The sequence below is a fragment of the Chironomus tepperi genome, unplaced genomic scaffold (genome assembly GCF_022539635.2).
Source record: "Chironomus tepperi strain 1889 unplaced genomic scaffold, CSIRO-AGI_Ctep_v1 contig_421, whole genome shotgun sequence".
Classification (NCBI taxonomy): domain Eukaryota; kingdom Metazoa; phylum Arthropoda; class Insecta; order Diptera; family Chironomidae; genus Chironomus; species Chironomus tepperi.
Window position 1 is genome coordinate 269,272 of NW_027226543.1, and position 25,756 is coordinate 295,027.

Genomic DNA, 25,756 nt, shown 5'->3' on the forward strand with positions numbered 1-25,756 from the left:
CAGAATGAGCAATAACAAGAAGCAAGAAAATTTCCATGCACAATCTCCTCTTCGATATGCTATTGCAACATATTTATATCGAAATAAAATATGCGGACGGCTGACTTTTTGCAATTACATTCAAGGACGAAAATGCTTTAAAGCATACCCTGCTATTGCCATAAGCATAAAACTCGCGACAGACTCTACATATAATTTTTATTATTGTTGTGTACTTTTTTTCAGTACTTTTTAATTTTCTTACGTCTACGCTGCCACTCATGCACTTAAAAAATATTTTTTCTACATATATTTTCACTTCTTCATTGTCGTCGACGTTGCTCATGGACACAAAATAAGAAAAGGAGCGACAACATCAGTTAAAATGAGATTTTGTCCTTGGAATGAATCTTTGTAAGTTTTTACAGGTTTTATACAACTCTTAAGTGACGTTAACTGTTGGAGACAATGGAATCATCTAGAATATTAAACTTGGTGGTAGCGAGAGTATCAAGTTTGACAATTCAAGCATTTAGGACTATAAAGAGCTAGTTTTATTTTGCTATTTCTTTAATTGCCAAAACTTTTAAGTTGAAAGCAGAACAATCATCTTTAAGGGCTCAAAAGTATTTGTCAAGGAGTTTTTCATGCTTACTACGATGAAGGGCTGTGTCCTTCATAAGGCTCTGACTTCTGCCTCAATTAGGGATGTCAAAACCGGTCCCGAGCGATATAAATGAAGATGACTCCATCATGGAGCTAATAAGGCTCTGCCAAAGCTCTTTTATCAACTTCAAATGGAAGCCTACTCTATTTGGTAGTCATGTGATTGTCACAAGGAGACGGTCAAAGAGGCAGCTTCCATTCGATGTTAACAAAAGACCTTTGATTGAGCCCTTAAAGCTCCGTAACGAAGTCTTCTTCATTTGTATCGCTCGAGGTATTGCAACCCCTAGTCACAATGATAAAAGCTTTTCAATTGTTATGAAGAACAAGATAGCTTTTCAATTCACCATTGATTCTTTTTAATTTGCATGATTGGACATTGATAAGAAATTATTTGTCTAGACTATCTTCAATTTTTTATGTCGTACAACATGTGCAATAATTGAAAAATTTAAGTATGTAGTAAAATGAAGAAGCGCTTAGACATAACATTAACCAAGTAGAAGAATAATGCCTTCTTCTTTGGAATTTTTTCCACTTCCAGCATGCTTGCGACAAAGTATTAATATAATTAAATGTCTATTTTACATATCAAATTACATTCAAAATCCTTTGAGATTTCCAAGCAAAAAATGATCTTGATAAGGATCTAGCGCTTGTTTGCTTCACACCCTTTTATGTTGTTATTAATAAATGTACGTGGGACGACATTGAGTCAAAAAGGATATATATTTCCAGAAAATTATGTGAACCATTTTTGTAAATAAAACATTCTTTGACTGTAACGTTACAGCTAATAACATCTTTATTACTAACTTTTATAAGTGGGTGATAAGATGAATGCTATGAAAATAAAGTTAGTCATTAGCTGATGACGTCCAATATTTATACGGAATTCTAAAGATCAGGGGTCGTTCATTCATTACTTAATGAAGTAGGGGGTATTTTTCGAATGTATGACGGAAGTTCCAACATATTTCCAGTAATTTCTAATTGAGCTTATCAGAAATCTATCCTAATTGTATTCAAATATGTGCTTTACCCGAACAGCACAACATAACTGCTTGGTCACCGCTACGTCACTGTATTTACAGTAAAACACAAGATTGCTTTGACGGCACCATGATGGGTGATTTCCACCCGGCGAAAAATGCTATTCGGCATATTGTGCCGATTGGGTTTGGACTAGAGTAAAACTTTAAACGACTTACGTCCAATTTTCCACTTAGTAGCTGCGTTTTGAACTTGGAAGTTTTGTAGGAAAATTGTTAATTTCACTTGAATCAAAAATACTTGTGCATTTTTCAAGCACTTCATAGAAATCAAATATGATTCTTCATCCTTGCGTTTTTCCCCATTATTCACTTTTCTACTACAGCTCCCTTTTTCCCTAAACTAAGGAATTGTATTACAAGAATATAGGAAAAGAAAAATGAGATTGAAATATGATCAAGTGATTATAATTTTTTTAACATATGGATTGACGCCTTAGTTAAATCTTTTAAGAACTTTCCATAAAAGTCATGGCTAATCATGTGATTTAAGAGTCTCTTGCTAATTCTCAGATCCAATTAGAATAATTCACTTCTTTGGTACTTTTTATCAAACAAAGGAATCTGAATGATTTTTCAATCTTGTCATTTTGTCCATTTTGGAAAAGCATTAGATTAAGCGACAGTCTACTATAGAGACAGCTTTATGCTTCACCTAGGGAATCCTCGGATCACAATTGATTAAGTAAACATCAGATCTAATGATTTTAGACATAATTCATATAGGAATTCATGTCAACAGTTTCTCTTTAAAAGTGCTATTCAGCATGAAGTGAACAACATTATGTCTAACAAAAAATAATAGACTTAGCACAAAAAAGCGCGCTCACTCATCAAAATATCCTCACTTCCATGTTTTCTTATTACTCATTTTTCACATTTACGTAAGTCAAAAGCAACGTTACGCACATCTTCATTGCACAATATAGAATAAAGTGTCGCACTATTGTTGTCATTTGGTCACACATTTATCAACACCGCATTCAATGAGTATGTAGTGATATCGTATTACGTCAAGATTGAATATGCAAAAAAACATACTTATTCATTCATTTTTCGGGTTCGTTCATTCATTGACAAAACTAGTTGAGTTTATGCTTCTCGTTGCGTGTACAGCGCATTTTATGTTTATTTTTTAGACGGAAGTTGAAACTGCTTTGAAGTTTTTTATGACTTCATAAAGTAGCTTTGCTGTTGCAAAATTTAGCATCGACTCATCAATCAACCCGGCAATGTGTTACTTTAATGAGTTTTCAAATCATGTATCAAGCATGCTCATGTTCTTTGTTCAATATTATATAGATCCAGTAAGCACGTAGACACATTAGGATAGAGAATTTTAGACATTCTTCTATAAAATATTTGTAATGTCTCACAAATTCAGACCAGACACCTCACATGAATTATTGACCGAGCCACAGCACTGTCTCATCATCCCAAACTGAGATATTATACACCAGATACTTCCTTTTTTGCAATATTTTATACATTAATAAGCTGAGCATAAAGTGTGTGGGAAAAGGATGAAAAATATCCTAGCTTGAAAATGTCACCCACCAACGCATTACAATAGAAGCGGCAATGATATTTTATTGAGTCTGACTCTGATGATTTACACGACTTGATTCCATATGTTTGAAAAAAAAAATAATTTTCCCGTTTTTTTTTCTCATTCGCTACTATCGTCAATGACTGAATGGTTATCGTAGGAACGACGTAAATTGGAATCTAATTGGAAAAAAAGTAAATTTTATTCATGCACTCAATAGTAATGATTCACCGAGAGTAATGCCAATAAATAATCCATTGAACTTAAATTGAATCTATGACTCAATCGCTAAGGAATGTTGCATATTTGCATAAATTCACATTTTTTTAATCTTTTATTTCAATTTTTTCGTTCCTCTCACTCGTTCGACACTTCTCAATATGTATTTTTACACACAAAAAAAAAGAGACCGAAAGCAGCAGTTCTGGCAAAAAAAAGTCAAGTATGCACATACATACTGTATAATCCGTAAAATGAAATATGAAATGGAATATAAAAAAAATCGAGTGAAAAAAAAGAAGGAAGGAGAATTCCTTTATTGTGCAATATTGTTCACATTTTAATGAATCCTGATTGCGAAAAATGATATTGCGGACATACTTATCCATTAAATTTACACTTATCCATTGTATGGCATTATAATAATCAATAAACTATCAAACTATTCACTTTTAATGTTTTAAAATTTTTATTAAATTGCAAAAATCATTCACGTACTGTTCAGTTCTTCTCTCTGTGTAAACGCCCCTGTCTCAAATTAATATTTAACATATTTTACTCACAATTTTCAATGATTTTCATATTTATTCACTTTATTGACACTAAAGTTCGACCATCATCCACTTTACACTTAATATCTTTTTGTAGATATTCAATTTTTTAAATAAAATATTAATTTCATCTGAAATTGATCAACTTTATATTTCGGAACTTCAGCACACTAGAACGTCTGTCGAGGTTTATGTGTGTATGTCTAGTGCTGTGGAGAATACTAAGTGCAAATTGAATAATCTTGTTGCAACATAAATCGGACAAAATTGTGAGGAACTGACATAAATTTTGAATTTTTTCAAAGCTTTTTCTTTAACAATTTTTAAGTTTTATAAATTAATTTTAAAATTTCTTTTAAACTTAAAGAAAAACTCATTTTAAAGCAATAATCATAGCTACATAAAAAGTGAAAATCGTAACGGTCAAAAAATATTCAAAAATATAAACTTGTCTCAACATAATCGTGGGTGTTTTATGATTTCAACTATTTCCAACCGTTATGAAATTGGAATCTTATAAGCATAGCTGCATACGACTAAATGAGTATGAATTTATATTGACGGACTGAAATATTTGAATATGTTATCAACTATGTTATTAAAATGCTTATAGGAAATATCAGTCAAAAGCTCGACTAATAATCCAATAAGCAATCTAGTTCGAACGAAAAAGGAACAAGTTCTCATGTTAATTACAAGAATTTTTATTATTTCAATAGCAGTTTCTCTAATTTAATTTTTTTTACACAATATTTTCTCGCAATTGTTTTTTTCTTCTTTTGCATCGCGACGGTCAGACGTATTGATCATCAGATAATAGTAAATTAATAGTTTTATCATTTTTCAATTATAAGTAACAATAGTTTTTCTTTTCAGAAGGAAGAAATTTTGATGAGAATTTTTTTATAATTTTAATATTTTTTATTTTTTTCTTCATTTTTATTATTTTTTTTTTCTTATTTCGATTTTCTTATCATTGAAAAATTTCTTAAGCATTGAACATTTTGGTTATTTCAATATATAAAATAGTGTTTTTATTCCTTTTTAATATTTTTTACTTATTTGCCATGATAAAAAGAACTGGTCAAAAGAAATATGAGCCCTAATGCACAAAAAAATTAAAAGATTTTCTACTGTTATCATTAAATATATTGTAAATTGTTTACTTTCTCAAAATTCTGTATTTTAAATAACAAGGAATATGAGAAAAAAAAGTTTAGGAAATGAATTCTAATAGAAATAAAGTATTATAACATAATTACAGGCTTATTATCATCATTTTTAAATATGCTTGTGGATTTAATTTCTTACGAGCTTTACGTGTTTATTTTTCATATTTATCCCTAAAGCAGATTAGATTTAGCTTTTTCATCTTCCTCACTCTATCTTTGAATAATATTTGTAGTCCTTTTAGGCAAAACCGAAACCTTCAGAGCATTCGTGTATCGCTTTCAATAAGTTCGTACGTAGTTTATCATATGATTTATAGACGGGCAAGTCCAATTGATTAAAGCTGCAATGAAATAAAAGATTGGTCATTAAAAATTAAAAGCAAATTGTAAGACTAATAATACATACCATGTATGTGCTGACGGCAATCGATCTGTTGAACGATCATCACGATGAATTTGGAACTTTTGAGTGCCATTCATTCCTTCTAAAGCACCAAATCCTTGAAGTGGTACTTTTGATGTTCCTGTTACAAATTGGAGGAATTTAGCTCGCTCTGCTTGATCGAAACTACGTAATGCACGCCAGAACCATTGAATCTGTAAATTAAATTTATCAAAAGTTAATAAAATTCATTAAATTTCGGATTAATGATTGTCTTACCTGAATTGAAGTAGCCTGATATTTATGATATTCTGTATTTGCACGCAAATCTTCAATATCAATGTTTGGTAATCCAGATATTAGTAATTCCAATTCTTGCTCATTAAATATTGAAATCAGTCGTTTCGGGATAATATCATAGAAGCCTTCCAAGAATGCATTAAGTCTGAAAAGGAAAACATGAAGTTGAAATAAAATTGATCGATGATTTATATTCAATTCACTTACTGTTGCTTAATGGAACCGCTCATCTTCAATTGACACACAAGTTGAATGTATTCAAGTTTATTATCTTCCGTAACAGCAATATTGCCGCCATTTGTCTTCAATTCTCTCACTTCAGTTACACCGAATTCTTGTATTTCTAAGCTGAACGTTAAATCATATCCAAGCGACTCGACATGATTTTCCATAAGATATACAAGACCTTGATAGAATGCATAATCTTCGCTCTCCATGTCTGTATATTTTACTTGTATGCCAAGAATATGCTTATAAAAAGCTCTTGTAAAGTAGCACTCAAGCAGCTTGTTGTCGTAAATAGCTTTTGCTACAAGTTTTAAGAAGATATAAAAAGTAATTATGAATGAAAATCAAGATCCATTTATAAGAGACAATAAGCACTTACCTATTACACGACCAACGAATTTGAAGTAACACAAATGATTTGGATTGCAATGTGATGATGGATTAATCATATAAGTTACACGATCTCCAGGTGAGACAGTGAACAGAGCGTACATTGGATTGAAGATTTCGCGTGATATAATCATGTACCATTCACGTAACAATCCACCAGCATCTTGACCTTCTTCGTCTTCAAAAACAATGTAGAATCGATTTTTCCATTCTTCAGGACTTCGTCGATAAAGTTCGCGGAACGAGTCTTCAAAGACATTAGCACGATGGACATGTACAGCAACTTCCTCACGTCTAACGCCATCATCAAGTCTCTCAAGTTCAATACGGAAATATCTTCGTTTAACATCAAAGTCTAAGACTCGTGTATGATCGACGAGAACAGCAAAAGGTCCATCAGCTAAATGTACTGACGATTGTCTTAAAATTTGATTAAGCACAACACGATGTGTTTCGGCAAAGTGCAAGAATTTCTTTTGATCTGTTGTCAAATTTTGTTGACTCACTTGTTGCTGTAAACTTGCTGTTGATGCTGATGCTTGAACTGATCCATCACTTGATTGTGTTGTATCCATTGGTGATAAACGTTCATGTGAAGTTCCAGCCTCACTATTAGATCCTGCAGCTGCAGCAGCTGTTTCATCAATTGGAATATTCAAATGAACTTGTTGGGATTGTGGCTGTTCAGCATTATTTTCTTGATTTGATCTTTCTTCATTTGCTTGATTATTATTAGCATTTTCTGTTGGAGCATTATTATCACGTTGTGGTGCCTCTTGATTTGCAGCTGTTCCAGCATTACGATTTGCTCGTGCTGCTAAATTTCGTTCAGCTGTTGTAGTTTTAACTTGTGGTGCTGAATGTACGATAAAGAATGCTTCTACAGTCGGTTGTAAAACGAGAACAGCATGATGGTCTTGTGTCTCTTCCAATTCCTTCAAACAATCACTCAATGTATTCCATAATGAGTCAAGATCAAGCAGCTCACTTAATGGAACTGTTTCTAATTTCACAAGTTGTTGCTCGACATCAGCATCACATACTTTCGAGTCTTGTCGAACAGTATCGCGAATTTGTGTGATTACTTTAAGAATTCGCAGGAAGAAGCTTTGATTAGATGTCTTCGACAAAAGTGGTGCCATTGACGGTAACTGAAGGTCATTGGATGTCTTAACTTTTGATGGTGCTGTAATAATGACTGCATCTTTCGTAAAACGATCTTTTAATGTGCCTTTTGATGTTGAAGGCCTTGAAAGTTCATCAGAATCATCATTATTTAAATCTGGTTTCAATTTTTCATTCTTAATCGTCTCATTTAATTCTCTTAACTCAACCATAAGATTGTTTATGTGTTTCTGAACCATATGTGATAGATCAATTACACCTTTCACCAATAACTTAATTATCATATATTTCGTCATACTCGAACATTGACTTAAATTAATTAATAGTGATGTCGCATCTTCTAATCCATCTTCCGAACATGATTTAGATGTTAGTACGTCAACAGTCAATGCTAAATGTCTTTCTGATTCTGGTAATCTTTCTCTCATGTCCTTATTATTCTCTTGTACCTTCACAATTTCATTTGACGGCTTATCAGCATTACTCGTACTTGGTGCTTCATTTGATCCTTCACTTTGTTGTTGCTGACTTTGTAATTGTTGCTGAGGAGGTTTCGATAAATTATTGTTCTTGTACTTGTCATCAGCCAAAATAATTGAGATCAATGATAACAATCGAAGGAGTTTATCAGTCAACATTGTGTTCTTTCTAATAATATCATACGAGAGCATGGTTATTAATTGTCCAAAAGGCGATTCAGCGAATGTTTTAATGTCTTGTTCACAAAATTCTTTTATTTGTTTACATGCTGATCGAATTTTTGCTCCTTTCTTCGATCTATCATCAATTTCATTGTCTAATCTCAACAGTATATCCCAAAAGTCTGTTGATCTATCACGCTGTAATGCTTGAGCGGATGTTGAAGGCATTGAATCACTTGTTTCGTTCGAGTTTGATGAACTACCATTCTTTTTGGGTGGTGGCAAAAAGTGAATTGGGAAAGTTTTGGCGAGGAAAATTAGCAAATCAAGTGTATGTCGACAAACGGTTGGTGATGCTTTCGGATGAATTGTTAATGGTCCACTATTTGATCCCACTTTCTCGAGTTTTTTAAGGAACACATTTGCACGACCACCTAATGCTGAATCTAATCTCAATTTTAGCCATTTTACTTTATCATCATCACGATTTGATTTCTTTGATGTTATTGGTTCTAAATAATGCTCCATTGATTCCTCATTGCATCGCATAATAATGCTTAATAGTGATTTAATGATCCATTTTCTTGTTGGAATATGGAAGCACAAGTTTCTAATGACACGATATAATCGTAATGTTCCAATATTTGGATCATCAATGAATAATAGTACGAGAATCGATGCCAATGATTCTTGATCTAATAATGGTGCACCTTGACGTTCCATATTTGACGTAATTGATGTCTGTGTTAATGGATGATTTCTTGTTAAAGCCATCGTATGCGTTCCAGTCGTTCCAAAACCCAAAAAGTGTTGTCGAGGAACAAACACTCGTGGATCTGCAAAAAGGAATACTTAGTCGTTAGATATTTCTTTAAAGAATAATTTTATCTAATACTTACTTCTGTTCCCAGGAGCTCTCAAAGCATTTGTAAAACTACTCGATAGAATTCTCTCCTGCATTTGACGATTTCTTGTTTCCCAATCTCGTCGTAATGTCTGTGCTTCTGCTGCCAAGTCTGGAGGTAATGCAGATATTTGTGAATCCTCCATATCAGTTAATATCTAAAAATAAATAATATTAAAATTGATCCTGAATATGTTAATAAAAGATATTTAAACTTACAGCTTGACGCAAAGAAGGTTGGAGATTTTGGAAGAATTCTGCTGCATTGACTGGATCATTAGGATTTGCAGCTGCTGCTGCTTGCCTCTGTTGTTCTAATCGTTGTTGAGCTAACACTTCTTCTTGGATATTTAATGGAAGTGCCGCCAAAAACTCTGGATTAACATCAGCCATTGCTTGTGCTTCTTGCAATGCTACACTCGCTTGAGCACGTTGACGAATTCTTTGTTGTCTACAATAGATATTAAATATATTATGAGGATTTTAAAGACTTGTGGAATATTTTATTAGACTTACCTAATATGTTCTTGAACGACTTCATCTCTCAATTCTGGAGGCAATGCGGCCAAAAATGAAGGATCAACACCTTCAGGAACCTCCATATCACCCAAAACTGCACGAATAGCTGGATCAATGTTTTGCATCATTACAGTAGTACCAGATGCTTCTTCCTCTTCTTCCTCAACATTTTCAGCATTTTCTATTTGTTCTGTTGATGCAGCAGCTTCTTCGTCAGCATTATCATTTGATGCTGATTGTTCGACAGGCTTTTCATCATCATCATCATCAGAATCATCACCTGAATCAGTATCATCAGAATCGTCAATTGGCAATGGAATTTGACTAGCCTCAATAGACATTGAATTGATTGGCTCACCATTTTCACTATCAGCCATGGGATGATCTTGTTCCATTTGCTGTGTTGCGGGTGACTGATTCTGATCCTGAATATTCATGTTACTAACTTGATTTTGCTCATTTGAAGCTGATGATGGTGTTTCACGATTAAGCATGTTCAATTCACCAGTCTCAATTTGATTACTATTTGGCGAATAATTTGGTGAGAATGATCGAGAATTATTTGCTGAAGCAGACGATTCTTCATTATCAGAAGCCATTTCAACATCCAAATCCAAATTCAATTGATTATCAGTAGTAATGTGTTGTGGTGGTGAAACGATTTGTGTTGATATTGTGATAGGCTGAATAGCTTGTGGAATTACATTGTTCTGTTCAGACTCATTAACGTCCATAAATGAGATATTAAGATTATTTGACGGTGGTACATTGTTTTGAGTAGATGATGTATTAGGCAACGATTGTTGTTGCTGTACCAAATCGTTTTGATTTGATAAATTCTCATTAAACTCATTATTGGGTATTGGTTCGGCAAGTCGAATGGGTTCAATTGGAACGGGAACGTTTGTTAAAACACTTGATAGTGTAACTTCTGGTTGAACATGAATTTCAGCCGTTTCCTCATCATTTGTCTTCTTTCCATCTTGATTACGCTGCTTAGCCTCTTCCTCTTCCAACAATTTCTTCTTCCTCTTTCCGCGCAATTTGCTCAATTCAGCAGAACGTGCAGCATCAATCTCGGGAATCATCTCATCACATATTACCATACACAAGTCCGAATTTGAATCAGGTCCGGAGATTTTATTCTCTTCTTGCCACCAACTCAACGCCGATGGATGATTATTGAGATGATTTGCGAGAGTACGACCAAACCAATAGCCAGACTGATCAACCATTTCTAAATCTAAATCATCGCCATTAGAGAAAATACTGAATCCATTATCCATCACCACAACACGAGTTCCGTCGCGGAACAAGAAAGGATCATTACCTGCATTTTGTCCCGCTTGACGATTATGTCTAAGTTCGAGCATTCGTTGAAGAATTATCGGCTGATTGCGCGTGTTTACATTAATAAACTGATAGCGCGTTCGCGTGCGATTTGATCGACGGGCAGTCTGTAAGCCTTCCCCAACATGCAAACGATCATCAGCGCGATCTGTCGAAGTTCCATCAGGTCGTCCTGAAAGTAATGGATGATTATTTGGTGGTGGTGCATTCGTATTAATCGTAGCACTCGTCGTATCGTTCGTACTCGTCGATTGAGCTCCTTGAGCTGGATTTGAATTATCATTTACACCTGGCTCACTATTCTCATTGTATAGTAACGGGAAATTGGCATTAAAGAGGAAATTTTGTGGCTGCTCATTAACAATATTTGCATTTTGCTCATTATTTGCAACAGATATGTTAATATTTCCACCAATTTGAGAATCGCGATCTCTGACAACACGATTTTCACGATTTTCTGTATTGTTATTGGCATTAGCAGTGTTTTGAGCATTATTTGAATACTGAATCATAAGAATATCTTCATGATCGCGCTCAATTTCAGGTATGGAAGGTGATAAGTGTCGTCCATACATTGAATGACGGTCATACATCTCAAACGGTTGCGTTTCTTCATCATCATCTAATTCAGATCTTTCCTCATTTTCCTCTTCTTCATCCTCATCGTTTTCAATTTCTTCTACAAATGCAAAAGTGAGAAAAAAATAAAATGGATTAAAAATAGATACACGCGAAATTGTTTTGTTGTTTTTTTAGTGGAGAAAATCGCTACAAAATTGATTGTTGCGCATATTTTAAATGTGATCAATTTGATTTTATTTGACTTGAAGAATGTGTAGATTTTAGATTCTACAAAATAAAATACTCACCAACTTCATCCATTTCTCGTTCTTCATTATCAGATGCATTAGACTCACTATCATCAGAATCACTGCTCGATTCCTCGCCTAAAACATGCATTAATTCGACATTATCTCGAATCATTCGATGTCGATCACCTTCATTTTCTTCTTCATCATTATTGTCATCTTGATTTGCATCTTCTGCATACTCATTAATCCCACGCAATTCCTCGCTGATTAATGTATCAAGAATTTCATTCAAATGAACCTCACCAATATGATCTCCTAATTCATTTTCACCAACTAATGAATCAATTGCTGCACTTGACATATCACGATCAGTATTTTGTTCTGAATCATCGGCCAACATTTGTTCATCTTGTGCATTTGTCGAGTCACTATTTGTGGCTGTTGAACGATTCTGATTATTGACTGGATTAATAGATGTTCCTGCTGACACTGTTGTCATTGTAGCATTTACATTGTTACTTAATGCTTCGCTATTTGTTTGATTATTTTGTTGCTCAGTAGCCTGATTTGATGTCTCTTGTTCAGGAATTGGTGGTACTTGATTTCCATCACTTTCGCTTTGTGCTGTTTGTGAGCGACGTTGTGTAGGCATTTTCTTGAATTTTGATGAAGAAGGTAATGAAGGCATTGGTTCATTTGTTAGTCTTAAGAGCATTTCCAATGGCTTCATCAAATGATTTAATGTTGCAATTGTATTCGGTCCTCCAAGTTCTAAATATTGAGCAGCTCTAGCAATGTCTGTTATAATGCCTTTCTCAACCATAATGTAAAAGATATTATGACGAACTTGACTTTGTCCAGTTGTTTTGAAGAATTGATTTCCTTCTGTGTTTCCTGAATTATTGCTATCGATCATTGCTGGAATTAATGTTGCAAGACCTTCGATATGAAGATGCTTTTCCGTCGATTCTGGTTCATTTAATGCACGCTGTAATGCCATTTTAACTTCATGAACAACTGTCTCTTGAGCTTGAGTTACATCTGACGATGCTATTGCTGATATCAAACTTTGTGCCATTGTTGGGCATTCACGATCCATATTTGCATCACAAATGTGAAACATTTTGTCAAGAATGAATGAAAGTGCTGTTGTATCTTCAGTAATCAATGATGAGCTTCCAGCACGATAAACATGTTCTGTAATATGAAGCGCAACAGTTTGATAGCTCTTTACAGATTCAGCCAAAATCTTTAAAATTGCAGATTTATTTAATAATGGTTTATCACTCATATTTCCTTGTTTTTCTTTCTGATCATCTGATGTACTTTGATTTGATTGTTGTGGCTGTGGTTCCGCTGTAAACTTTTCTTTTCTTACGTTACCATGTGAATCTTTGCCTTTTTCAGCTTGCATCCACATCATGTTACTTCCTGGCTCATCAGGTTCGATTAATGCTTTCAACAATTTACATACAGCTGACATTGCAGTCGACTGTTCCATGTTGTATTTAATATTTGTTGATAACGGAAGTGACCTCATAATAAAACGTTTTTCATCAGGAATTTGTGATCGTTTCATCGAATCAAAATCAACACGCAAGATTTTTAATGCGGCTTCTTTAAATAGTTCTGGATCTCGATAAACAGCAGAGTTTAATTGTCGAATAAGAAAAACTAATTCACGATGACCAGGTGGAATTGTAACTAATGTTCGGTTTACTAGGACATTTTGAATTGCAAGTGATAATGTTTTTGGTTCTTCAATAACATGACGAACAAGAAGTGTTGCTAATGTTGTAAATCCAATAAATCCAGAGTTTTGTTTCATGTTTAGTAATACATCAATGCCTCCGAATCTAGCAAATACTTCGGCCAAATTGTAATTTTTAGTCAAACGTACGAGAACACGCATAATTGCATGAAGTGTGTCACGATCGAGTTGTTGATGTGCCATTAATTGTACACATGAAGAGACAATTTCTTCTGGAACAAAGCTACTCAATGGTTCAAGTTCAATTTCTTCAAGCATTTTGATGTAATTCTTTGCAGGCGTATCAACATCCATTAAATTGACACTTTCTGGTGCTACTTCCGATGTTGTAGGATGAACAGTCTGGACAGATATAGAAGACATAGAAGCGTTATCACTAATTGTTGTAGCCAATGATGATGAGGCAACAATTGGATCACTTCCAGAAGCTTGCTGTTGCTGTTCAGCATCTTCTGCTTTTTCATCAAACGCATTAGTTGGATTATTCATTGTTTCTATCGATTTTAATGCCATAATAATTGGACGATGATTTGAGCTTTCGTCATTTATTTGCGACATTGATTTAAAATTAATTGTATATCGATGACGTCCAACCATTAGCTGTAATTCACTTTCTCCTGCCATGTATGAATCATTTATTAATTTATTCTGTGGTGGTAAATAATTTGTCCATTTTGATGAACTGATGTCATACCATTGCCATTGTTGTGTACAAATCTTATGCATTTGTTGCTTTTGTTTTGTTGATAGTGCAACTTTGTCATACAAATCAAGCAATAAAGCTAATGGTGCAAGCCATTTTGGTGTTGGTAATGCTTTATTCATCATTGTTACAATCATTTGATAATCTGTCAAGACTTTGATCAATCTTGGTATGATATTGTATGAATTCAAGGCATTTGCACATGGAACTTTCATGTCCTGATATTGTCCTTGGAAAAATAATGTGAACAAATGAATTCGAACAGCCGTTTTATTTGCCATGTCTCCAGACACAAGCTTCTCACTCTTTTCTTTATAGTTCTTTGTCCCATCATCAACTAAGATTCCAATTAAGAATTGAATGCAGTTGAAAATTTCTTTACATAATGTATCTAGCATTTCATCACGCCAAATTGGACCGTTTCTCTTAGTGACGGTAATCAAAAGATCACATATCTTATAGACTGTCTCTGGCAATTGATCCAAGATGTTTAAGCATGTCTTTAGTAAGTTTGATGTAAAATCATCAATAGTCTTTTTCGGTAATGGTTGTTCAATCAAATATTTTTTCATAATTTCCTTCTGTCGATTTTTAGATGATTCAGCAGTTTTTGTCTTATCATCTTTGCTCCTTCCAATGTGTTCTTACTCGTTCCTGGAGAAATTTCCATACTATTTCCAGATGATGTTGTTGGTCGTTCATTTCCCAAGCTGTTTAAAATTGCACGAATAACATGCTCATCTTCTTCACCAACATCAATATCCATATTGATTGGCACTGGATTACTATTTGCAACAACAGCACGTTCATCATCACTGACAACATCAAATAATATCGAACGATTACGTGGATTAGTCAAAAGATATTCTGTGGCTCCTTCCAAACTTAAATAGCGTTGAAGTGCATAAACACTTTGCTCACGAGAAAATCCCATATCAACTAGTTGTCTTAAATGCTCTTGATTGACATCCGTTGCTGCTGATGTCGTTTCAGCTCCAGGCAATATTGATTTCGATTTATTGTCTAATGAAATGGAAACTCCTTGTCCATTCTTGTAGTATTTTGATTGTAAAACCTTTTCACCTTTAATGATGTGCTTTAAAATCGATAACATTGATTCAGTCATGCGAAGTCCATATGACTTTAACGGCTTAAAGCCCCAAATGTGTTGAATTGCTAAAAATGCATTACGATGAATGTATGTCAAATAATGTTTTGTGTCAAAATCAGGCTTTCCAGTACGATTCTTCGATGTGATCTGATGAGGTGACTCAATAATATATTTCAAATTTGTCATTTTCTCAAGCAACATAAGCCAAGCATCTAATGCTTCTCCAGTTCCATCAGGCAAGTTTGGATGTTCGATTGCTCGATGAATGGGAATTGTATACCCAGCACTTAATGTCCAACGGAACATTTCAAAATAGGCTTCAAGACCGCCTTCTTCAATAAACTTGTGAAGCATCAAATGATAGGCAAATCGTTTCTCATCAAATAGCATTGGACTTGTAAATCCAATCGAGCAGATTAAGAATGTTAATTTCAATTTCGGAACTGGCGATGCTGGCAGTTTTTGAAACGTAAGGCCATCAACAAGAATGAAACTTAAAATTCGAGCAATTTCTCTTGCTGTCGGTGATGTGAATGATGTTGCAGGAATGAAATTTTGCCCACGACGTTGACGAAGTGGTGAACCGACACACAATCGAACTAATAAGCCAAAAAGCTCTGCTAAAGCACGTCCTAGTCTTGACGAAGCTCCCAATAATGATTTGATGTATTTCAATTGACTCTGTGATGTCACAAACTTTAAACTCGTATCGGGCTGTTTAATCTTTCTTAAAGCACCAGTACTCGATCCATCGATATCCATATTTGATGAGTTACCAGGAATTGGTGTTAAATTCTCCATAACCGATAAATTTGTTACAATCTCGTCCCAATTGACTTCAATCACATTTTTAACATCACTAGCACCCAATTTTTCCATCTCATCTTTACTAAATTCAGAACCAGCTGGAACGATATCGTCAGTACACAAAGCAAGTAATAATGTCGATTCCCAGACAAGGCCTGTATAAAGCATCACAAGTTTCTTCAATAGCTTTATTCCAGTTTCATTATCCTGTCCCCATTTAATTAATGACAATGTTCTTATATCACTTTGACCGCTACGACAAACATGAACAAGCATTAAAACATATCCATGAACAGAACTCATTGCATGCAATAATGGTGTATAGTTTGCATTTGTGAATGCATGATTAATGTCCTGACAATTTGCAAGTTCTTTAAGCAAAACACTGCTGCTTGTGTGTTCCTGGTTATTCATTAACGATTGAAGGTTTTCGACAACCACAGACAATTGTTCTAGTGCTACTTGCAAAACTTGTGGTTCATGTGTTAAATTCTGAAAGAAAAATAATTAGCAAAGAAACATTGATATTAAATTAAAAGTTTATCTTACCAAGATGGATTTACAAACAGATGCAACTGCTTGTGCTGTAGCTGTGATTGGTGAATTTAGACTTGTTACTGGTAAATTGGGAAGTGACAAGATAGATAAAAGTGACTTCAAACCACCCAAGTTAACAAATTCACGACAATGATCGTCAGTCGAGTTGTTACTTAAAATAGCCTCAAGAAATTTCATCGTGTTGAGAATGTAGTCAATGAGAGCAATTGGAATGCGTTCAGTAGGCGATGAAGCTTGTGAAGCGAATGTTGATGGCGACGGATCTTGTTGAGTTGTCGCTGGATTTGAATTTGTTCCTTCGTCGCTTCCTGCGGCAGTTGTTTGTCCCTGAGCTTGATTATGTGATGAAGTTGAAACTTCTTCTTCATCGTCCTCATCCTCATCAGAACTTCCACCATTATTGTGATTACTGTTAGTTTGTCTTGAATTTGGCATTTGTGGCGATACATCATTTTTGTTTTGTGCACGCCAGCACACATATTTTGGATCAGTTCCAAGATCCACAATTTCTTCGAGTAATTTGATGATTGCTTTAATTGCTGGTGTCTTTAAGCTTGGCTGATTCCTCATTAGCTCATCCATTGCATTACCAATATTTGATGCTGTATCACCAAGCGGATCAGAACTACGTCGTCTTCGCATTGCAGACAAATAGACAGGTGAAATGAATACTCGGAAAAGTTTATCGAACGGATTGTATTTTAGGAAACTTTCCATTCCTCTCGTGTTAAGACACAATGCACTAAAAACGTTTGGCAACGATCCAAGAACTTCGCGAGTCGCTGGTACATCCTTCTTTAATAGTGCTTGTAAAACAACATCAGTTAATCCATTATCTTGAAGTGATGAGAGCAAGGATGGTTCTTGAAAGACGTAAACAGTAACAACATCTGTTGCGAGGAGGAATAATGAAGGACCATAATACTCTGAGTTACTAATAATATGTTTCAATGATTCAGGAAGAGTAGCTTCCATTATGTGTCTTATTGAATCAGAAAAGGCAATATCTTGTATTGCTTTCTTAAGAAAGTTTAGCATTGATTTTAATAATGCTGCTCGCTGCGGTAAACAAGTTCGATTTGTTACTAGTTGTTGTTCACTCGACTTATTTAATAATGTTGATGTTCCACCATCAATTGATTGTGTTGATGTAGTCATTCCAAGATTTGCACTAGTTGATGCTGACATACAAATATCATCATCTCCATATTGACTCCCAGTATCCATTGCTTCATCAATATGTGTTATGTTCTTATCATGTTCTGCAGGATTTTCAATGTTTGGTTTAATCTCGTAAGATTGCTCTTTACGACACAAATTTACTTCCATATTTAGGCGCTTGATAAACGTATTGAGTCCGTAATTGGTTTGAAATGATTGCATATCTAAATTGGTAATCAAGTCTATAACTCTCACAGCACGTGTTACAAATGTAATATGTTCAAGTTCCGAACCAGACCAATTGATGACTCTCAATAAACTTTCCATCATACCGCACGAGACTAACGATTCTGCGCCAGGCTCGTAGCTTGCTAAATGATACAAGAAGCTAAATAGAGCTGTTGCAAGCTGCAGTGGAAACAAATTGTCATCATTTGATTTATGTTCTGCATATGACGGTGTTGTAGGTGTTGTTGATTTATTGTTTGATCCGGTCAAATTAACAATACAATTTCGGACGAGTGTCGGTAAGAAGCCATGATAAGATGATGCACCAGTGACTTCAATTATCGTATTTAAGCGAGATTCAGATTTTCTGTAATTAAAATGAGAATATGTAGATTAATGTCTGAATGAATCAACAAGAAGAGAATGATTTTGAAAAGAAAAGAAGAAAGATTCAAAACTTACCGTTGATACTGTGAATTTCTTTCTAAGTGAATTATTGCTGTTAAAGTTCTTAATGCGGCAGCACGAATTTCAACCAAATTTGGTTGCTGAAGTTCCAACAATTCAACAAGTTCTTCCAAAAAACCAGGATAAATTAAAGTTGGTGTATATCCCATTAAAGCATCGGAATAGACAAGTATTGATAATGCTTGTAGACGAGCTTGCACAAATAAAATACGATTTTCATAATTCCAAAATCCTGTTGCTAGACGTGCTCTTGCAAACAAATGATATTTTTGATCATCGTCTAGGTGTTGATCAAGATCCTTCCACAATTTGACTGTTATACTCTTGGGATCATGCTTCGATATATTCTGATGATCAATTACTTGCAAGGCTCCTGTTTTTGTGTAATATTCATAATAGAAATGATAAATTGCCTTTGGCATTTTCTGATCGGGACGGCAACAATCTGCTAAACCAAATCCGCACTCCTTGCCTCCATAAGGTTCAGCAATATGTCTCAAACGATTCAATAATGTGTTTTTCTTATGACTACTTAAACGCGATATGAAGTTACTTCGTTTTGAGAACATGTACAATAGATTTAGAACACCAAGAATGATTTCAAGATCTGTCGAGAGCAAAAGTTGTGTTAGATGCTCAACAGAATTGTAGAGATGTCTCGAGAAACTGTGTTCAATCAGCAAAGTTGTGAAATTGAGTACAAGAAGAAGCAATTTGCGACCCTGAAAAATTAATTAAAGTTCAATTACTCACATCGTTCATTACAGATAAAATTGATAGAGATAGTAAATGAAGGAAAAATAAGTTCATACCTTTTCAAATTGAGGTGTATCACAAGTAATGTAGATTGGGTGCTCATCATAATGAGTCGCTTCTTCTAATATTTCATCAAATATATCGAGAATGTCAATCCAATGAAATAATTCACACTTCCCAAACGTCCAAGTCTCAATTTTAGCTAGTTCCTCTATTAACTCATTTCGATTACATGATTTGAGTTTGTCAATTAGATTTTGACATTCTGGCGGAACTTCTGATGTTCCTTTCTTTAAGCGGCTCGTATCCACTTTCATGATGATTTTTTACACTTCTTCTTTCCTTTGATTTTTTTCTTCACTAGGAAATTCAAATAGACTTGTCTGGAATCACAAAAAAATAATTTTTAATTGACAGATAGTTGATTACTATGATGTTTTTGTAGTAAATTTTACATAAACAACGAAATCACAATGATGAAGAGAAAAATTAAAGTTATTAAGAAAATTTCACAATACACTTTTGTAAAAATGGCGAATACTCGAAATCGAAGAAAAAAGTTTTAATACACTTGAAAACGTTAACCTTTATGAGTTATTTATGTCCAAATCAAGTAAAATGGTCACAGCAATTGAAAATATAATACTTTTATCTTACAAAAGATGATGAAAATTCTTAAAACTGTTTTTCCTCGAATTCCAAGATTTTTCACACAAAAGATCCAGTAAACCATGTGCAAAATAAAAGTTGACTGGATTTTACTAATTTTATAGGCTTTTACACAATGTAGAGAATGAATATCACAAAATATGTTTAAATTTACAGAAACAAAGAAAATGGGATGAAAAAAAATTACTTACAAAGCATCACACAGCACATTACAAAAACAATTTTCGATGAAAAAAATTCAATTCACTTTTTTGCACTTTTCAGGCGAAACTAAAAGAATTCTTTACTATATTCTTAGTTAGAGTGTTATCACAAAGCGATTTCAATTATTTTATACGCTTTAAAAGGCTCTAAATTTGTCAAAATTTAATTAAATCTTATTTTTCTCGTTTTCTCGTAAGCTAAAGAATCAGAAATCCAAATTCGCTTTTCAAATTTTTTTTGGCCGTTACACTTATGTTGCTCAGTTTTCAAAAATTTCGATTAACCGTTACAAGAAATTGCACAATAATAATTTAAATAAATATTTTTCAAGAACTTAAAATCAATTAAAGTTTTTTACAATGTCACAAAAATTGTAAATCGTAGCAATAATTGTCTTGATAATTTACTCAATTGCCTCAACTGAAAAAAAAACTTGTTTAAATTAAAAATAATTCCTAAACAGATTTTCAACTTTGTATTTAACACAGGAAACTCAAATTAATAACTTCACAATTAATTACTGAAGTACCAGCAAACTTTGGTTTTAAAATTGGTAAGAATTTAAAAAATACAGTTGCTCAATCTGTTTAAAAATTTAAATTTTTAGCCGTTATAAATTTTTCGCATTAACTGCAAATAATTCATTCAACAAATTGATGAATGGAAGTGATTTATAGCGGATGAATATTGCAAAATGGAAGCGATTTAAAAATGAGTATAAAGATTTTATAATAAATGAAAAAAGACCACTAAAAATGTGAAAAGCCAATAATCATTAGCATTCTGCATTAATCTCATGTACGGTACTTAGCAACAGAGAACAGAAATTATAGTTGCAAATGTTCATTAATCGTATTTGTCTTTGCATTAAAAATGTAGATGGTCTAATGAGAATAGAAAGACATTTTTATGTAATGACTTATAAGTAGTGATCACTCAATATGTATGCTTTGTTCTGCAAATATCCGTTTAGTCTCGTATGCAGAGTTGTTCGGAGCTTTTGTTGTGCATCAGTAATTAGAATTTGAGATTAAGCAAGAATATTCTTACGGGATTCTTATGTCAGATACCATTAAGGATTGAGTTTTAGGAGGTTATAATATGAGATTTTGGAAAATTCAAGCATAAAATGGTCGAAAAAGTAACATTTTTTCATACTTATGACCAGCACAAACATCAGTGCGAAACAAATGTTTAATATCTTAATACTCTGTCGACTTAAAGCGAAGCTACTCTGTATAAATGCATTAATTCCAGTGGCTTACTTAAACCTCAAGTCATGTGTCATTTTCACATTTCAATAATAATTTTAAATCGTTTAACTTAAATGATTTAAACACTACCTTTAGCATGAAAACTAAAAAAATGTAGACACAAGAGCTAAATAAAGAGAGAAGGAAAAAATTCTCACTTAGAATGTGCACTTTAATGTTCGTGATAAGCTTCAATACAAAAGTAATGAAGTAACACCTCAGTTGTCTATACTTATGAATGAGTGAGTGAGAGAGAGAAGGTCTTAGTCCATGAACTAATTTAAATAGGCATGTGAAATTTTCACATTTAATTATTCATGTCGCTGACCCGTCAAAAATGTTAATTTCTTTCGTCTTTTGCAGAGCAAAAAAACATACACAAGAGTTTGCTTTAGTTGATGATGTGATGATGAAAAATGCAAATTAAGAATTTATTGTGTGCACGAATATGTGATGGGGAAAGAAAAAAAAAAGAGATCGGAATTTATTGATAAGTCGGTCGAAAGTTATTCTCCCATAACTTTCGATAAGACCTGAAACTTGAAAGAAAAGCAGGTGAGTAAAATAATAAAAAAGCAGATGTCTTCATGACATAATTTTAATATTTTTTTATCGATAAAAACTACTTCCGTATTTCCATTTATGATCTTCATTAATCGAGTTAATTAGAAATTTTTCATTTTCATTAATTTTCATGCATATTATGTGGCTATGTAAGGTGTAATGTTTGTTTGCACTTGTCAAACAACAATTGACTATCGCTCGTTAACTTATGTTTCATGTCATATGCCTAACCATTTCAATATTTTATTCAATGATAGACATTTAAGCTGTTCATAAAACCAGGAGCAAGCTTAATGTGAGATATTATGCAAAAAATTAAGAAAATCTGTTTTAAAAAGGCGTGCAGACAAGTCCATGCACATGAAACATGATAAATTAAATTGAAATAAAGCAGGGTTGCTGACACGGATGTCTAAACCTAATTTACTGCTTCTTAAAATGAGTAAAAGTCGAAATTTGAACGACACTACATCCTCGTTGTTAGTGCAGTCAAGCTTACCTTAAGTTCCTTTCTCTGTACAAGTTAATTTGAAAATGGTCGGTTGTAAGTCTCACCATCCTTAGCCTGCTGCCACCTTTCAGACAATGTGTTTTTGATAGGGTATTACACTATCCTTTAGCGCGTGTAATTATCCTAGCATAAAGCTCGATCTCTTAATTCACTCTGAGAGAATACCACGATAAGGAATTCTATGACATTTGGTCAGTTTCGGAGTCAGACTTCAACTTCCCCAATTCCCCAAAGCAACACTCCATGAAATTTAATTAAATTAAGATTTTATGGCAGATCCAGAATTCAAAAACCAAATATTTATTTTAATTCAAACATTTTACTGCCATAGACACTTCCGGTTCCAATATTTTTTATGATGCATAAGAAACAACACTGAATTAAAGTGTTTTGCATTTGACTCTGCTAAGCTCTTTTAATAAGTAAACTAAATATATCTCATGGTTTTGTTTTGTATCGCTTAAATTGCTCTATAACATTTTGATAGGTCAATAATGGATTATATTGCAGCATAATACTGAAACTTCTAATAAACAACTAAACATTCATTTTATTAAATGTGAAACCATGAAATCTGTCAAATGACATTTAATGTATGATTTATTGCAAGTGCCTTTTATTTTGAGTCTAACTATGTTAAGTGAATTAAACGATTTGATGCAATGAGTTCAATAGCTTTAACGTGTATCCAATATATTATAAATAAGTGTTGTAGTTAAATTTTGTAGCCATCTCAAAAAAATGTTGGAAATTTGTGCGACACGCGATATAGAAAAATAAAATATAGAATCATGCTGTTGAGAAATATGTTTGCTCCTTGTAAGACAAGCAGTCAGCCACATATTTTTCGTGTTAAATAATATTAATGATTTAATTGACTTCAAATTAGAATTTGCAATTATTTTCATTAGCAATACTCTAAAATGAGCTGAATTGACTCAGTCATGAAGTGGATTAGTTGCTCAAATCCTTCGTTAGGTATCCTAATAAATGAATACACTGTAGCAGTGGTGTGCAACCTTTTATTTTTCACGACAAATCTTAGTTCGAAACCGCACATGGCATGCGATTCATGGCATTTCCACAAAATTTTGTCGGCACACTAGTGTCACCTCAGAACACGGGTTGTTCACCTACCCCATACATTGTAAAATCACAAAAAATAATGAATTACAAAACCACAAAATTTGAATAATCATAAGAAACATACAAGCAGTTAAAAGTAGTCCAAATCTACCGTCAATGAACTAAATAGCAATTCATTAATGCATGTAATGCTCGGAATAAGATATTTATTATTGCAAAATATTTTGAATATTCAAAGCAAATTAATTTCGTGCAACTATGCTAATTTCATGTATTTCTTACAAACAACATGATGTTTCTGAATAGCAAAATCCTATGCGCTCATGTATTTACAGCTCATTATCTAGTATGCAATCGCATTTCATTTAAAATAAAAAAGAAATACTTAAAGTTCATCTAAATCTTCAACAAATTTGTTCAAAAATGAAATTAATTTAATGAATTTGATATTTAAGTCTTTTTCAATGAAAGTGAAAACTGTTGGATAGTTGGATTAGCATCGTTACCTAAAAAAAGTACACAACTTTTCAATTTGCCACTTAAAAATGTGTTTAAATTGTGTGTTGAAGCACTTGATATAAGAACAAAAAAGCTTTTCCATTCTTTTGATTCTTTCCATACCTGCTTTAATCAGAAATTTATATTCTATTGTGTAGCTGAAAGAAATGTGTGAAAATTGATGTGAATTTCACTAGTTTTTAATGAAATTATTTTTATAACTGTTCGGCATTTTAGTACTTGATATGATTTTCAAATTGTTCATTGTTCAAGTTGTTGACGGAAATGAAAAATTATGAATGCTGTTTAGCGATAAAGTATTGGCTCTGAAGATCGAGACTAAAACTTCTCAGTCTTCTTGTAGTCTCGATCTCGATTTCAGTCTCGATCTTGGTCGCAGACTCAGTCTATGCCTCGATCACGGGCTCAATCTCAATCTTCGGTCTAAGTCTCAATCTCGAAAAAATCTGTCAGTCTCAGTGTCAGTGTCAGTCTCAGTTTCGGTCTTGACCTCGATCAAGGTCTCAGTCTCAGTCTCAACCTCAGTCTTGGCCTCAAAACGGTCTCGGTTCCAAAAATTCATCGATCCGAGACTTCGAGAAGCCCTAGGATTAAGCATCAAACTTGACATCAGATTAAAGGAAAATCATATGACAGACCATCACTCAAAAATCATTAACAAGTCTCAGACTTTTAGAGCTTCTAAACAATGAAAATCCCATTGCTTTCCACACGAGTCAAAGTCTGATAACGAAGAATGAAAAATAAATTAATGACAAATGAAAAATGAGAGAAGATGGCACTTTTTATGTGTCGATTTTTTGAAGAGAAAAAAGTGAGAGATAGAAAGGAAGAAAGAATGAAAAGCAACAGAAAGACTAAGAATACATGTCTCTTTTACCTCTCCACATTTTACAAAGAAGTGTTGCCACATATAAGGCCATCAAATAAAAAATATTTTTCCTTCCCTTCTATGTGTCCATCAACACACAATTGCACATTTTTTCTATAACTTATAATGATGTATTTTATGTATGTATAATGATATTAAGTATGAGTGTGTAATATGCATCACAGAAGGAAAAAGAGCTAAGAAACTGCTCAATCATCTTAGTGCAAATAAAAATTGGTTTTCGATCTAGATAAAGCGCACGTACCCAGTTAAAAAATTCTGTTTTTTTGAGGTACGTGACAGAATGTTGTCTATTCTAAAAATATGATAAAATGTGTTGAATTTTGGAATTTGAAAAATGATATTTTAAGCATCAAAAATTATATACTTATGTATGCGAATCAATATGCATAAATTCCTTATCGGGTGATGAAGCAATAAAAAATCACAGCTTTCAATTTATTGCGTTTGCATAGGTAAAGTTTCAAAGTCAATATGTCTCTGTTTTGGTACATGTAGATTCTATATCTAGATAGAGTTTGCAATCAGCAGATCTTATCTTTGAATAACTGTTGCTTGTATTTCCACTGTGTCTTGTGCGGATGGTAGCTTTCGATGTATAGTTCTAAAGTTAATGCGCGTTAGTTATGCATTTATGGATAGCTTTTTACTTGCAA

At 33.5% G+C, this 25,756-nt stretch overlaps 2 protein-coding genes across 2 annotated transcripts in view; both read right to left on the reverse strand.

The window, feature by feature from the left end:
- mtgo (miles to go) overlaps positions 1-4,171 on the reverse strand; it is a 78,821-nt gene extending 74,650 nt beyond the window's left edge. The window contains exon 1 of the mRNA XM_070649226.1: positions 4,029-4,171. The gene's annotated coding sequence lies outside the window, so the exon portion shown is untranslated. The remainder of the gene's footprint in view (positions 1-4,028) is intronic.
- Positions 4,172-4,704: 533 nt separating this feature from the next.
- HUWE1 (HECT, UBA and WWE domain containing E3 ubiquitin protein ligase 1) lies at positions 4,705-20,481 on the reverse strand. Its single transcript, XM_070649176.1, has 14 exons — positions 20,263-20,481; positions 19,459-19,785; positions 18,641-19,368; positions 16,781-18,545; positions 14,942-16,723; positions 11,897-14,846; positions 9,675-11,706; positions 9,378-9,609; positions 9,154-9,316; positions 6,478-9,090; positions 6,078-6,399; positions 5,850-6,015; positions 5,595-5,785; positions 4,705-5,529 (listed from the first exon to the last, which is right to left on the reverse strand). The coding sequence occupies exons 2-14, from the start codon at positions 19,717-19,719 to the stop codon at positions 5,427-5,429; spliced, it is 13,308 nt and encodes a 4,435-aa protein (XP_070505277.1). The 5' UTR covers positions 19,720-19,785; positions 20,263-20,481; the 3' UTR covers positions 4,705-5,426.
- Between the last annotated feature and the right edge of the window lie 5,275 nt (positions 20,482-25,756).